The sequence below is a fragment of the Dipodomys merriami genome, unplaced genomic scaffold (genome assembly GCF_024711535.1).
Source record: "Dipodomys merriami isolate MVZ:Mamm:240054 unplaced genomic scaffold, mDipMer1.0.p SCAF_7, whole genome shotgun sequence".
Taxonomy (NCBI): domain Eukaryota; kingdom Metazoa; phylum Chordata; class Mammalia; order Rodentia; family Heteromyidae; genus Dipodomys; species Dipodomys merriami.
Window position 1 is genome coordinate 33,750,001 of NW_027206290.1, and position 16,904 is coordinate 33,766,904.

General features: G+C 37.9%; 1 protein-coding gene across 1 annotated transcript in view; it reads left to right on the top strand.

The window, feature by feature from the left end:
- Positions 1-10,179, top strand: part of Ddx20 (DEAD-box helicase 20) — a 14,233-nt gene extending 4,054 nt beyond the window's left edge. The window contains exons 4-12 of the mRNA XM_070006304.1: positions 1,199-1,367; positions 2,317-2,431; positions 2,531-2,673; positions 2,805-2,943; positions 3,031-3,089; positions 4,590-4,672; positions 4,994-5,099; positions 5,223-5,324; positions 8,681-10,179. Coding sequence (XP_069862405.1) covers positions 1,199-1,367; positions 2,317-2,431; positions 2,531-2,673; positions 2,805-2,943; positions 3,031-3,089; positions 4,590-4,672; positions 4,994-5,099; positions 5,223-5,324; positions 8,681-9,831 — 2,067 coding nt within the window. The 3' untranslated portion in view covers positions 9,832-10,179. The remainder of the gene's footprint in view (positions 1-1,198; positions 1,368-2,316; positions 2,432-2,530; positions 2,674-2,804; positions 2,944-3,030; positions 3,090-4,589; positions 4,673-4,993; positions 5,100-5,222; positions 5,325-8,680) is intronic.
- Positions 10,180-16,904: the final 6,725 nt, after the last annotated feature.

Below are 16,904 nucleotides of genomic sequence, written 5' to 3' on the forward strand. Positions count from 1 at the left end.
CATAAATAAATTGATGTTTTTAAGGTTTTTATATGATCAGACTCATCCTCATTTTTCTTTGTATATGAGAGGAAGTATCAGAAAACAAAATCTAAGTTACCCAGAGTTGTTTGTCAGTCCTTTTTTTTTGTTTGTTTGTTGTTATAGAGCTTGAATTCAGGGCCTGGGTGCTGTCTCTGAGCTTTTGTGCTCAAGGCTAATACTCCACTATTTGGAGCCACTGTGCCACTTCTGGTTTTCAGATGGTTAATTGGAGATAAAGTGTTAAAAAGTCTCATGGATTTTCCTGCCAGGACTGGCTTCAAACTTCCATCCTCAGATCTCAGAGTAGCTAGGATTACAGGCATGAAACCACCGGCACCTGGATCTTTTTTATTTTATTAAAAAAAATTTTTAGAGCAGTATGTTCTTATGGTTGAGAACTTGGATACTTGTATATTTTCTCTTCTAGCAATTACAAAGTTTGCACTGTGGTTTTCAAGGCCTTATGTAATCTAGCCCATAAGAGTCTTCGGCCTTCTTTATTTTCCTTATAAAAATCTGTCTAGTCAAATAGGCCTTTTCTGTTCACCAAGAACACTGTATTTTTTTCTGTTTCCTCTTCCTGAAACATTTCCCCAGGTATGTCCCACAGCTAGCTATGCTGTACATTCAGGTCTCCTTAAATGTTACCTCCTCAGAGGTGCTTTCTTGATTACTCATCTAAAATGATTCCTCTTGTCACTTCATTACCTACTGGATTTTCTTCATACTTTTTATTCCCTATATATGTTTATTATTTATCTTACAAGTCCAAGAATGGAAGTACTCAGAGGTAAAGATTTCACGTTGACCCCTAGCAGCTTGTATATTGTCTTACACAATCAGATACTTTCTCTGGCAATAAAAATCTTGACATTTTAGCCAGGCAGCCCAGGCAGGAAATTCCATGAGACTCTTATCTCCGATTAACTAGCAGAAAACTGGAAGTGGTGCTTTGATTTAAAGTTGTAGAGTGTTATCCTTGAGAAAAAAAGACTCAGGGACAGCACTCTGGCCCTGAGTTGAAGCCTGAAGACCGACAAACAACAAAACCTTGACATTTTAAATGATTGTTTAAGGGAAAAATAGTATATCATATAAATTAATTGTACTATTTATATCTGTGTGAATGTGCCATTCCTTTGACTTCTTAACTGTATATTTTCTGTTTTTATAGATTTTGATCTTGGCTCCTACAAGAGAAATTGCTGTACAGATACATTCTGTTATCACATCCATTGGAATAAAAATGGAAGGTTTAGAGTGTCATGTTTTTATTGGAGGGACTCCATTATCACAAGACAAAGCTAGACTTAAAAAGTGTCATATTGCTGTTGGCTCTCCTGGTAAGATATGAGTACCTCTTAGTTAACTGTAACTCTCAAACAATACCACATTTTGTATTGGGATTTGAACTCAAGGCATTGTACTTGCTTGGCTTGCTTGGCTAGCACTATACCACTTGAGCCACTCTTTCAATGCAGCTTTTTGCTAGTTATTTTGGAGATGGAGTATCCTGGACTTTTCTACTTGGACTGGCTTTGAGCCACGATCTCTGGACCACAGCTTCCTGCATTACATGCATGAGCCCCAGCCAGCTGGCTAACGACACTTTCAGTATGACAATGAGGATGGAGGGATTTTTGATAATTGTGATCATTATTTTGAATAAAAGTGAAGAACATTAGCTAGAGGTCCCCCTTCTTGAGAGGCAGAAGGGATGATAAGAGAATTGAAGTGTGAGGCTATCCTGAGCAAAAGTACGAAAACCTATTTGAAAAACATAGTGAAATGAGCTGGGGGTGGAAAAGAGAAGGGGGTGTGTGACTCAAGTGGTAAATCACTTGTCTAGCCTTAGGGCAAAGAGAACAGTAGAAGAGTGACAAACTGGATTACCAACAGAATTTATGAAGCTCTAATCTTCGAAGATGTGTAAGAAAACTTATGGAAAGAATCTGAGAAGAGTAGAAATGATGCAACTTTTAAGATGCCCTTCTAAGCCATGGATTGAGATTTTTCTGAATCAGAATCTAGCATTTAATTTCTTAACACTCAAGTCTTTTGATGGGAATGGTATTTTTCATACTGTTGAAAACATGAAAAAATAATGAATTTATTAATAATTTGTAGTTTAGTATACAAATACATGAGAATTGACTCAGGAAATTCAGCAGTGTAGCCTGTGAATAAATGGAATAAAACAGTCAAATATTGTTTAAAAATCTTAAACAGATTTTATACAGATTTGCTATGTCATAAATATTTCAGTGATTTTTTTCTTTTCCTGGTATTTAGGCAGAATTAAACAGCTCATAGAACTTGACTATTTGAATCCAGGCAGTATACGTCTCTTTATTCTTGATGAAGCCGATAAGCTTTTAGAAGAAGGCAGCTTCCAGGAGCAAATAAAGTAAGAAAAATAACTTGACTATAAAACTAGTGTTCAAAAGCACATGTCTTTCATTTTTCCATCTTATTTCCATGCACATATATTTTTACTGTTTTGCAGTTGGATTTTTTCTTCCTTACCTGCCAGTAAACAGATGTTGGCGGTATCAGCTACTTACCCTGAGTTTTTGGCTAATGCTTTGACAAGATATATGAGAGATCCTACTTTCGTAAGATTGAATTCTAGTAATCCAAGTCTCATAGGTAGGTAGAGATTTTGGGTACTTCCACTATTGATTTGTTCATGGCATTCTGGAATTTTTACTTGCCTTTTTCACTATTGCTGTTTTCTTAGTATAACATATTTGTTTTAACTGATACCTATTTCTTTGTAGGTCTGAAGCAGTATTACAAAGTTGTCAGTTCATACCCTTTAGCCCATAAGATTTTTGAAGAAAAGGCTCTTCATTTACAGGAACTGTTCAGCAGAATTCCATTTAATCAAGCTTTAGTCTTTTCTAATTTGCATAGCAGGTAATAAAACTTGATACGGTCATCTGGGGAACTTTTGAAATAAGATAAGCAGTACTAGTAAATGGTAAACCTTTCTTATTTTTTTAGAGCTCAACATTTGGCTGATATTCTTTCTTCTAAAGGCTTTCCTGCTGAGTGCATATCAGGCAAGTTCATTGCTTTAATATTTGTTTTAATATACTGATTTAAGGCCTCGAGTCAGGAGGAAGAAAGATCGCTTCATACATTGTCTAGTAAATGTGAGGATGCACTGAATTTTCAGAGTGGAGGAAATTTTGGGCTGAAATTTCATTGGAATTTGGTATGTCTATATTCTAACCTTTTAAATTGTCTTGATTTTTGAAAGGAATAAGTAGTGACCAAAGAGACTTAAGTTTTTAGTAGAATTTCTTTGAGTTTTATCTTCAAGGAATTCTATAAAACAGATTTTGTCCTGAGACAAAACAAATTTTTTTCCTGAGATACTTTATTTCTTGACATACTCTTTGTTAAAATGCTGAGTATGGCAGCACATACAATGTCATGCCAGCACTCTGTAGGCTGAGACAGGAGGATATTTGATTGAGTTCACCTGAACTATATAACAAAACTTTTTTTTCAGAAACCAAAACCAACAGGGCACTGGTCACTCACACCTATGATCCTAGCTATATATCAGATCTCCTGTGGGAGAACATCCCGTGTAGGAAAAGTCCTTGAGTCTTTGATCAATATTTAACCAGGAAAAAAAGCTGGAAATGGAGTTGTGGCTTAAGTGGTAGAATACGAGCCTAGAGCTAAGAGGCTAAGGGACAGCATTGCTGAGGCCCAGAGTTCAAGTTCCAATAGGAAGCGGGCTCAGTGGTGGGTGCTTGCCTCGCATGCATGAGGCCCTGGGTTCAATTCCTCAGCTCCATATAAGCAGAAAAAAAAGCTGGAAGTGGTGCTGTGGCTCAAGTGTAGGGTGCTAGCCTTGAGCTGAAGAGCTGAGCACTCAGGCCCAGAGTTCAGCCTCCACGACGGACCCCCCCCCCAAAAAAAAAAAAAATCACTCTGAGAATTGCTAAGTTAATTGATTCTTCTTTTTGTGGTGCTGGGGCTAAAACTCGATGCCTTGAGCGTGTTAGCCAAATGCTCTATCACTGAGTTAATGCTTCTAAGCCTTTGAATTTTGACTGTTTTATGTTCATGTAGAAGGAAAAATGACTCAGTCCTTGACACAAAGTTTATTACTGCTGGCCTAATGGACATGTGTGACTTAACCAGTGAGGTCCTTTTTAGTTTTATTTTGTGTCTCATCTTGTTTTTGACCCTTTAGCTTGAGCTTGTTTAGTATGAGATATAGGGGAGACTCTTCTCTAATGGGCAAGTATTTTGATTGGCTCACATTTCAACACCAAGTTTATAAACAGTTAAGAGTTGTTTGCTGTACTTGATATGTTGTGATCTGTAGGCATAATCTGGTTACCATTTAAAAATTAAAGTTGCCTATACTCTGTTTTAAAAGTTCTCACTTTAGATCTTACCCCAGATTTGCACAGAACAGAATTAACTGTGCCTGGTATATTTAAAGTATTAAGACTCGTACTTACGATTCCTGCTTTTTGTGGACCTGATAAATATGTATTACCTAGTTGATTTTATGGTTTTCATCTTGGTCTTTTTAGGCAACATGAATCAGAATCAGCGTCTTGATGCCATGGCAAAGCTGAAGCAGTTTCATTGCAGAGTCCTCATTTCTACTGATTTGGTAATTTTCCTGTTTGATATGGGTGACTGTCTTGATACATATATTATCAGATGTATAGATTGCATCTAGTATGTGGGTGTACCTTAGAATACTAAAAAAGATAATTATCTTTCCAAATCTGGGGAATCTTAAACAGGTTGTTAATATATTATTAATTCTTGTTTTTTAAATCAGTTATGAATGCTAATTTTTCTTTGGGTTTGCTCCTAAATATTCTCCTGCTCTTAATTTGGCTCTTGGTTATACAAGAAGTCTCTAGTGAGCATTGATAGCCATGCTGTAATTAATGTAAACAACAAGTAATTATTAATCTTCTTCAAGACTTCCCGTGGCATTGATGCTGAGAAGGTGAATCTGGTTGTCAATCTGGATGTACCATTGGACTGGGAGACATACATGCATCGGATTGGTAGAGCTGGTCGCTTTGGTAATGAAAAACAAATTTTTTTTGCATACTTTAATTACAGGGAAGGATCTATATGGTGAAAGGTGGATTTGGAATGTAACTTAAGTGAAAATGATTTACTATTTGATACTTTCTCTGCTTTAGGTACATTAGGACTGACAGTGACCTACTGTTGCCGGGGAGAGGAAGAAAATATGATGATGAAAATTGCCCAGAAATGTAATATAAATCTTCTCCCTTTACCAGGTACATTTTTTTTGATGAATTCTTTTTTTAAAATTTTTAATACATTTTTAAATTGTAAAAATACTGTACAGAGAGGTTACAGTTACATGAGCAAGGTAATGAGTACATTTCCTATCAAGCATTGTTACCTCCTCCTTTGTTTTCCCCCTACTATCCCTTCCCTCCCATCTCCACAACTACTCGCCCCCTCCCTTGCCTAAATTGTAATGTTTGTTTTTTAACATAGTGTCTTGTGCATCTCATTGTTACAGTGGGTCAACCTGTATCCCTATTTAAGCATTTTGTTTTTTCCCTTCCTCTCTCCAAATTAGAAAAGTGTATATACAAGATGTAGGGCACCGACATCAAATACAGTGAAAAACAGGAGTTATGCCGTGGGGGAGGAACATACAAAGAAACAAAAAAAAAAATCACATGGTACATTATAAATATGTTAGGGTCCCTTGGAGTTCATATTGCTTAATATCATCTTATCTGGTCATATGTACATAGCTTTTGACCTTTTCTGCTTGTCTCAGACATATACTAGTTATTGCAAATATGAGAAACCATGAGACCTATGTTTACCAGGTACATATTTGCTACATAACAGTTGGAGTGATGGGGAAAATATAACAATAAATACGTAGTGTTTATGACATGTTGGGTGTGTGTGTGTGTATAAAATATATATATAAATAACCATATATATATATATATATATTAACTGACAATTCTTGTGGCAGTCCTGTGAGATATGTACCATTGTTATCTATGTTATTTAGGCATAAATAGGTTAATTAAAGGTGTTAGAGCTGATAAGTTGCAAAACAGGATTGCAAGTTACTGGCATGTGAAAAATAAAAAAAATTCTATTACTTTGTATTCGTTACTTTTTTTAATTAAATTGCTTTTTTTGCAATTTGATTTTCTTTCTTTGGTAAGAGTGAGTGTATTTCATTGCTTCTAAGTTGATGTGAAGGTAATTTTTGCCATATCTTTGTTGTCATGGGAAAGCATTTTTTTTTTTTTTTGGGGTCCGGTTGTGGGGCCTGAACTCTGGGCTTGGGTGCTGTCCCTCAGCTCTTCAGCTCAAGGCTAGCACTCTACCGCTTGAGCCACAGGGCCACTTCCGGCTTTTTTCTTTTTGCTTATGTGGTGCTGAGGAATCGAACCCAGGGCCTCATGCTTGCAAGGCAAGCACTCTACCACTGAGCCACCTTCCCAGCCCCTGGGAAAGCATTTTTAATTTGAATACAACTTTGAAGAATTTGAGTGAAGTGTTTTTCTTTTGACTTTTCTTTTTCTTTTTTTTTTTTGTCGGTCGTGGAGCTTGAACTCTGGGCCTAGGTGCTGTCCCTCAGCTCTTCAGCTCAAGGCGAGTGCTCTACCGCTTGAGCGACAGTGCCACTTCCGGTTTTCTAGTGGTTTATTGGAGATAAGAGTCTTACAGAGTTTCCTGCCCGGGTTGGCTTTGAACCATGATCCTCAAATCTGAGCCTCCTGAGTAGCTACGATTCAGGCATGAGCTACTAGTGCCTGGCTTTTCTTTTGATTTTTAATGACTCATTTATAATGATGTTTTTAAAGTGCCTTCTTGGAAAGAGTGCATATTTGAAACTTAATGATCTCTTAAAAACTTAAAAGTTCTGGCTTGATATATGTTATATGTGAATGATACATATATATTTGTATATTGAGAAATGTGTATATATGTTATACATAGTAGGTACATGACTTAGTAGAATATGGGATATGTAGTTATTGAATAATCTGAGTATTATCAAATTTTTATTTAATTTCTCTTGTTTTGCAAACCATTTACAAGTATTAATACAAATTATTTACAAATTTGAGAGTGTGGTAGATTCTAGTTAGTTCTGGCTTGATAATTGTATGATCTTTTACAATTAAAAAAATGTTCATAAACTCAATGTCCTGATTTGCAAGATATTTTACAGTAGATGGTGTTTAGGTTCTGTATCAGATGTTCTAGAACTCTCATTTCTTTCTATATACATCGGTTGGTGATCTGATATGAGGAAGAATAAATTGGACATTGGTAGAAGAGGGTTAAGAATCATGTAGGAGGGGGCTGGGAAGGTGGCTCAGTGGTAGAGTGCTCGCCTTGCATGCCTGAGGCCCTGGGTTCGATTCCTCAGCACCACATAAGCAAAAAGAAAAAAGCCGGAAGTGGCGCTGTGGCTCAAGTGGTAGAGCGCTAGCCTTGAGCTGAAGAGCTGAGGGACAGCACCCAGGCCCAGAGTTCAGGCCCCACGACCGGACCAAAAAAAAAAAAGAATCATGTAGAATTTAGTATATAGCATCTAGTGATAAAAATAAGGTTTGCTTTTGGATGCTGGAAAATGCTATATTTGGATCTTTATGTAATGTTAACAGAGCCCTGAAATTATGAGGGAATGATAGTGATGGTGTAATGGCCTGAGAACTTGTATTACAGAAACCTGTTAGATGAATTCTGGGGGCAGCTCTAGGCGGAGAGTTGACCTGGATGAGAGAAAGTGTTAGGCCCACATTAGAATCCCATTTCAGTGGTTAAACACCTCATGGAAGAAAAACAGCAGCAACAGGCAAGAGCTTTATAAAGCTGGGATTCAATATATCTTGTCTTCCTAAGATGAAAAACATTTGCACTTTGGAAAGGTTGAATCACCAGAGGAAGGAAATAGTCATAACTGTTTGGAATAGAACATTTAGAGAGTCAAATCCAGCAAATTTGAGAAGAAAAAGGAAACAGAAGAACAAAGGAAAGAAAAGAAAGCTAGGTGCTCGTGGCAACACTGAGCTGATCAGGAGACTGATCAGCTGATCAGGAGACTGAAGTTAGCCCAAGCTAGCTTCCAGTTAAACACCAAAAAGCCAGAAGTAGAACTGTGGCTTAAGTGGTAGAGTACCAGCTTTGAATAAAAAAACCCAAGCAATAGTACTCAGGTTCTGAGTACTGACCCAGTACTAGCTCACAAAGGAAAATTAGAAAGTTTGTTGGTACTATAGATCTTTTCATAGTCATATAGCCTTGCTTTTTTCCCCTCACCTGTAGAGGTGGATTGATTTTTTTTTTTTGTAAGACTATAAAGTAGCAGATTTAGGTGGATGCAGATTTAGTATTGTAATATTTCCAAGTTGATAGCTTTGGGTGGGAGCATAGTTGATTTTAGATTACCTGGTTTTGTTGTCAGTGGCAAATAAAGGAGGGGCTGGAGAGGAGGACAGGAAAGATGGGAGTTACTACATGGACTTGTATAGCACTCTTATAGTAAGCTTCTCGAGGAAGAGTAGGAAGAGACAGCTAAGTGAGTATGTGATTGGTGAAAAGTAGCTTGAGAATTTTAATCTTTGTTCTTCCTTTTATGTAGATCCCATTCCTCCTAGTCTGATGGAAGAATGTTTGGATTGGGATGTGGAGGTGAAAGCTGCTATGCATACATATGGTTTAGCAAGTCTACCAAACCAACCACCCAAAAAGCAAGCTCAAAAAGTAGAGAGGACCTTTCAAACTCCAAAAGCTCATGGTAACCACATGACTTCCTCTAGACATACTACTGTATCTACACTATCAGTCAAATCAAAAAATGCCAAACAAAAACTTCCTGTGAAAAGCCACTCAGAGTGTGGAATCATAGAAAAGGCTATGTCACCGAAAGAACCAGGGCATGGCATACAATTGGAAGAACAAATGAAGAATTCTGTTCAGCCTCCTGCTGAAAACACCACCAGTAGTCAGCATCAGGACAAACAAGCTTTACCTGAGTCACTCCCCAAAATTCCTTGTTTGTCATCCTTTAAGATCCAACAGCCATGTACTTTGACTTTTGCAGAACTGGTAGAAGATTATGAGCATTATATTAAAGAGGGGTTGGAGAAACCTGTGGAAATTATCAGGCACTACACAGGTCCTGGGGATCAGACTGTGAACCCTCAAAATGGTTTTGTGAGAAATAGAGTTTCTGAAGATAGAGTACAGATGTTGGCAAGTAGTAGCCAGTCCGGAGACTCGGAGAGTGACAGTGATTCCTACAGCTCCAGGACCTCTTCCCAGAGCAAAGGAAACAAGTCCTACTTAGAAGGCTCTTCTGATACTCAGCTGAAAGACTCTGAATCTACTCCTGTGAATGGCCATACCTCTTTGGAACAACCTTTGAATGGAAAAGACATTCCTACTCCAGGAGAGTTACCTGAAATCCAGATAAAGGCAAGGCATAAAGAAGGGTCTAACCAGAGATCTAAGCAAAGCCGGAGAAACTTACCCAGGCGTTCTTCATATCGATTACAGACAGAACCCCAGGAAGACGGTTGGTATGACAGCCATAGGGAAACCCATCCGAGTTTTTCTGATACCTACCAGGATTATGAGGAGTACTGGAGAGCTTACTACAGGGCATGGCAAGAATATTACGCTGCTGCATCTCAATCATACTATTGGAATGCCCAGAGACATCCGAGTTGGATGGCTGCCTATCATATGAATACTGTTTATCTACAAGAAATGATGCATGGTAACCAGTGATTCTAGGATTTACTTGGTGAGAGGAACAAACAATTGATAGTTGGATATCCATTCTCCTTCACCTAGAGCAGAGTAGCATATAGTGGCATATTTGAGGAACTTGAAAAGACTCAAGGCTTTCCACTGGGGCACATCTATTTTTCAGACTATTTTGACTTGCTCCAGGTATATTACCTCTCTTTTTGAAAGAAACTTCATCAAATTCTCAAAAGACAGTTTTGGGGACAAACAACAAAGATCCCAAGGTGCCATTTTCTGGAAGCTGTTTCCAAAAGAAACATTTAAAAAGATGACATATATACCACTGTTTACTTAAATAAAACAGCTAAGATTTGAAAGTAATGTTAACCTACACTGTGGAATTCTTTACAAATGGATTGGGCTGTTTTTCCATGTTGGTGCATTCTTGAAGAGATTTATATCTTGGTAGATCCTTTAGGTTTAGCTAGTGAAGAGTATTTGAAGATAGCTTCAGATTTAGACTTGATTTACTCTTACTTACTTCCAGTAAAAAAAAAAAAAAGTCCCCAGTACAGCAAATGTAGCTTAATATGGTGGCATTTATTGTTCACATTTTAAATGTTTTTATTCTTGAGATTTTTACTCACCACATTTTTACTGTATGTTAAATAGATACAGGTAATGCTCTATAGGAAATTACGGGAACAGCTCTTGGATTTTTTTTTTTTTTCTGGTGCTATGGGAGTTTGAACTCAGTTTCATATTTGCTAGGCAAGTACACTACCACTTGAGTCATGCCTCAAGCTTGATTCTTGGATTCTTTTTTATGATTCTGATGAAGGCTATAGGTTGACTCCAGAGAAGTTCTCATTCTATAAACACAGAACTGTGCTTGGAATTTAAAAAGGTTCTAGACTCTCTGAAGTGCATCTGTGGAAAGAACTGACCCTCTGCTGGTAAGCAGGTGGAGTTCTAGCAGATAGTAGGCAGTATTTTGGAAGCTGGATTTTATTCTTCTCACTTTTCACACACTGTGTCTTAATGTGTGTGTTCTAGAAAGTTTTCTTTAGTTTTTAATCTCTAATGCTATAGTCAAAAGGAGCACTCCTTTTTCTGAGATATAGTGCACCTATAAATTGTGGTTTAGAAAGTTGTATTTGAAGCTTTTTTTTTTTTCCTCTGCCAGTCCTTTTTATCACTAAGCTTTAGTTCTCAGATCTTTCTGTGAACTAGGTTTTGTGTAAGAACTCCTTATTCACTTTATAAAAGGAAAACTTTAAACATACTCATCTAGGCAATGTAAACACTTTCTTGAGTAACACTCCTTTGTCAGCAAAAACAACCATTGTCATTTTACTGAATATCTCTAGCAATCTTTTTTTTTTTTTAATGGTTGTGGGGCTTGAACTCAGGGCCTGGGCACTGTCCCTGAACTCTGAGCCACAGTGTCATTTCTGGTTTTCTGGTGGTTAATTGGAGATGAGTCTCACAGACTTTCCTTCCTGGGCTGGCTTTGAACCAAAATTCTCAGATCTAATCCTCAGAGTAACTAAGATTACAGCTACTGGTGCCCCACTAGCATGAAGTCTTTCAACTTGGATTCTTCTCATTTGGAATTGTCAGTGTATGTGTATCAGTACTGGGCATGAATTGCTAAGTTTGCAGTAACAACTGTAAGATAGCAAATTCATAGTTGGGTCTGGTATGTTATTAAAGTTGAGATTTTAATTATATTTAAGATTCTGTCATTGCTATATAATTGAACTTACCTCTTTACCCTTTCCCCCATAATACTGCAAAGTTTATAGTTTGTCATTGCTAGGTGATTTTATTTAGGATCCTGCAGCATCTTAGAGATGAGGTTACCCATTAGTCTAGAAATTAATTGGATTCTTTCTTTAGGTTTGTCTTATTTTGTGTTTGCTCTTTTCTTTCTGTAGAAAAATAAGTTAGGTGAGCATATGGTATAAAAATGCAATTGCTTTGCTCTTTATAGTTATTTACCAGGAAAGTTTTAGCTGTAACCTTAACTAAGAGGTAGCTCCAGGGCTAGGTAGCATGCCTGTTATTCCTCCTATTCAGGAGGTGGCTCAAAGCAGGCCCAGGCAAAAGTGTGAGATTTTATCTGAAAAACTAAAAGCAGAACAACTTAGGGTATAGCTCAAGTGGTAGAGCCCTTGTCTAACAAGCTGGAGTACAAGTTCAGTTCCCAGTAACACCTACCCCCAACCTGGATTGAAGACCTCTGTCACCTGTACATGACCTGTTGAAGTGGAAAAGACTTTTATGGTTGGAATTGTCAGTCTCGGTTCATGTTATGAACCATAGGTAGGGTGGTTTCATTGGAGATCTTTGTTATGTCATGAAAACCTAAACTTGTAGTTAGGTTCTATTATGTACTTTTAAATCTTATACCAGTCATTTGAACTCTCAGGGTCCAGTTTTGTTGTGAATAAAAATACCCTGGAGAAGACTTTTAGGGTTCTTTCTAGTTCTGTTATAGGACTCTTGAAGAGAAAATATTTTCCTGTGTATGGTACTGGAGTTTGAATTCAAGGTCTCAAGCTTGCTAGGCGGGTGCTCTATCACCTGAGCTACCCACCTCTAACCCTTTTTGATTTAGTTATTTTTCAGGTAGGTTCCGTGTTTTTGTCTGGAGCTAGCCTCAGACCACAATCATCCTATCTATGGTCTTCCACCCTGGCCTATTGAATTGAGATGGGGAATCTCAATCAATTCTTTGCCCAGGCTGGCCTCAGAAGTGAGATCTGGGTCTCTGCTGTTCAACTAGCTAGGATTATAGGCAGAGCCCCTGTTAGCAGCTTTTGTTTTTGAGACAGGGACTTACTCTTCGTCCCAGGCTAGTCTCATACTGGCTTCCTGAGTGCTGGGACTACAGATATTCATTGCTGTGCCTGGCAAGAGAAAATACTTTGTTATTAGTAAAAAGGAGGATAAAATTTATGAATATAGAAAGCCTTTATAAACTCGTTATTTGGGTGAGAGCTGATTATAAATTGGTTAGACATCTAAATTTTCAAGTACTGTTCAATCAGTATACTTTATTCAAAACTTCAATTAGGCTTTCATTATTAACCTAGATTCTTGAGAAATCCACATCTTTGGATAATTCTTAGAATACAAATTATCCTTTTAAGTAATTAAAAGATATTTCCTAAATGTACTAAGCTTTTAAAAAACGTGGTTTACAAGTAATTTCATTGAACACAAGTGATAGTTCTTGTGGGCAAGTATGTATGAGATAAGGGAGTACTTTAGTTGTTTTTTTCTCCCTAAATCTAAAAGTATGTTAAACTTCAAATGTAGAATTATATTTTTGATAACTAGTGAAATCATTACAAGGTTATTTACTTGTTTTGTGTTTCTGAGCAAGCACATATATGCTACTGGACATTTAGTGCTTTTATTTCTTCTCAATATTGCAGTTTGAACTTAGGGCCCTGAGCTTGCTAGGTAAGAGCTGAGTCATCTCCAGCCTCTATTTTGTGCTTCTTACCCTTGAGATAAGAGTCTCACTTTCTGTCTAGGAGCACACCTGGACCATGCTCCTGTTTATTTTTTTAGGTCTCCCATTGTAGCTTGGATGACAGGTATGTACCACCATGCCCAGCTTCTCCCAATGAGATGGTGTCTTGTGAACATTTCTATCTAGACTGGCTTGGAATTGTGATCCTCTCTATCTCAGCTTCCTAAGTAGTTAAGCTGACAGGTGCATACCTGTTGGTCCAGCCAAGGGTTGAAAGGGGTCTTGTGAATTTCTGCTTAGGCTGTCCTCAAACTGTGATCCTCCCATTTTCAGCCTCCCATGTAGCTAGGACTACAGGTAGGAACCACCAGCACCTGGGTTTTCATTTAGTGCTTTTTAATGAAAAAGGAATTGCTCAATGCCCATCTTGGGTCCAGTTGATTTGAGTTATGGATCTGTGGTGACACCTAGTGGCTGCTAAGGATGTGGACATCAATGATTAAACCTCAGCCAACTTCTAAGACCTTCTATTCCTTCTATTTCTGTTATCATTTCCATTGATTGGTGGTGGTGGAGAGATCAAAACAGTTCACATAAAAATGTGAAAATGCTTATCGCACCACCTAAATGAGAGTTGTTAATGCTTAGAGTAGATCTTCAAAGTATCTAAATCCAGTCTCTCTACTTGTATGATGAAAAACCAGGAAGGAGAAAGTGACTTATGTGAAGTCATATAAATGGTAGAACCTAAATTGGATCCTCTCAGCCAGTTACCAAGCTTTCTACTCTACCACACAGCATTTGAGAATCCTTTTTAATTTGAGAGCTTGGTTTAGATGGAACAGTACTGATAAAAGCAGATTTTTCTTGGAATAATACAAAGTCGAGCCCGCTGGTGGCTTATGTCTACAATCCTAACTACTCAGGAGGCTGAGATCTGAAGATCATAGTTCAAAGCCTGCCCTGGCAGAAAAGTTCAAGATTCATATCTTCAATTAAGTACCAAAAGAGTAAAAGTAGAGGTTTAGCACAAGTGGTAGAGTGCCAGTCTTGAGTGAAAAAGTTTATGAACAGTGCCAGGCCCTGAGCACTAATACACACACACACACACACACACACACACACACACACACACACACACACACACACACACACACACACACACACACACACACACACACACACACACACACACACACACACACACACACACACACACACACACACACACACACACACACAAGCAAGGCTAAACTTTAAAAAAAGAGTTGGCAATTTTAATCCAGTGATTGACATGTCAAGTGTTTGTGGTTTGTGACTATAACTATGTACAGGCAGGTAAGGACCCTCAGGAACTCATCGAGTTGCTGCTTTGAAGTTAGACGAGGTTGTCACATACCTTTCAGAGTCTTCACTAGCTGGATAGAAAGTGTTTTGGTGGTATATGGCAGTATTTGTGGTAGAGAATTGACATTAAGAAAAAACAAGTCATTTTAGGGTTTGTGGCACGTTGTTTAATCCAGATTGGATACATCAGGTACAGCAGTGGCACACGACTCAGTACTGTAAATGATATACATGTCTTAACATATGCACTACAGTTTCAAAAGAAGACGACAAGAAACTAAGTTTTTCCCCCATAGAAAGTCTTCACATATTTTATCTTCCTGCAGTTTTGTACAGTGTATTTCTTCTTTGCCATTGTGATGTTGGTAAGCAAAGCCCACTTACTATACAAAAATAGAAAAGAACACAATGATGTTTTACATGATAACATTAATGGGAGAGTATGGCCTCTAAGGAAAACACATTGGAATGTCTGATTATAAAAAATATACCATCCCTCCCACCTCCCGGTTTGTAAAATAGTCCATTGGTCCAAGGAGTCCCCCAGGACATGGGTCAGTGCCCTACACTGGTTAGAGTGACATTAGCCAGTGTAGTTAAAGTAACCTGCTAAGATAAATGTCGTTTCCACATTTGATGAGAAAAAATAGAACATCCTGAATAGAAAACAAGACTTGTAAGGAACCCCTTTAAAAAGCTTGTTTCATTTTCCTGATAGCCACATCTTCGTAGCTCTAACGGTGTTCTTCATGATGCATTTTGGGCTCCCAAGTATCATGGGGTCATGACAGTGTTTTTCTTCAGCCACCGTAAATAATGAGAATTGCAAATAATAAGAATTCATTAGGAAATCAGAGGGAAAGTAAAGGTTTCTCAGGTTTCTGTTATCATAGTTACCATACCAACTACTACATCAGGGAAGCCAATATTGCCTTAAGCAGCATTGGGATCCCTCTCTACCTAACAGTTACCTAGTAATTGGAGCGAGAGAGCTTGGATAACTAGAATCCATTAATAACCTCAGATCTACAGTTAGTTCAATTTCAGTCTACAACTCATTCCCCCTCATGAAAACCCAAACAAAAACAGGCCCCAAATTATCTGGGTACATAATGCTGTCCCTACATGTATTCTAACAGGGAAATGACAGGATTCTGACCTGGAAAAACAACAAAAAACTGAAGTCCTCAAGTGTATCCACATGCTGACTTCTTGTCAATCTTGAATCATTAACTGCCTGCTTTAGTTTCGGTTTCATTTCTGTGGTTGTAATGTGTTCAACTGTCCTTGGGAATGCTTATTGATCTTTTAAAAGGGGTTCTGTACAGTTAGTCCTGAGCTTGATATTAGTTAGGAAAATAGGGGATGAGGGAGAAATAGTACAGTTTGCTTCTGGAAGGCCTGATTCTTCAGGGTGGGTTCTGAGTGGAATGCTTCCTTCTGCTAATCACCACCCTTGAAATCCAGGTTTTAAAAATAAAAGCAAGCCTCAATGCAATGGAGCATGATGTAGTAAAACATTGCCAGGACACAATGTCTAAATCCTGGATTGAATATTTCTGCCACTGACTTGCTGTGTGAACTTGGACGAGTCATTCTGCTTCTTTGTGCCTGTTTCTTCTGAGTCAAGGGATTCACTGATGTGACCTACCACCATCACAGTGTAGTAAGAATCAAAAGGAAAGATGCCCTTTGAAATATTGCCCTAGTCTTCTTTACAAAGAGAAGACAAGAAAAAAAACTTGGTCCTTCATTTGTTTACATTTTTTTCTGACAGAATTAATAGTCCATAGCTGGTTCTATCCAGGGAATAGTGACTTCCAAAGTATAATGTGTGTTTTCCAAGTGCTGTCCAAGTAGTATTGACATTTACAAAAGACTATGTCTGTAATTATAGCATGGAATCATTGATGGGTCTTCTCCCACACATTAACTCTGAGGCAATGGTGTGGAAAAGCATTAAGTCTATAGCCAAGGGACTTGTGTTCTGGTTCCAGCTCTGTCTTTAAATGGCTGTTTGACCTTGAGCTAGTCAATTTCTCTGGCCCTCAGCTTTCTAGAAGATAAAAATAACTTTGATCTTGAATCTGTTCTAGGTGTAGTATACTCAATACTGTATTTTCTCTTTACATTCATTTGACATTGAATGTAGTCCCTAAGTTTTTGTTTTTACACTGACCAATGGTGAAGGGGACTGAGTGGGAGCAGTAGTTTGGGGAACCTTCTATTAAGCTATACATGGTTTCATGAATGATGAACCTCAAGTCATTATATGAGA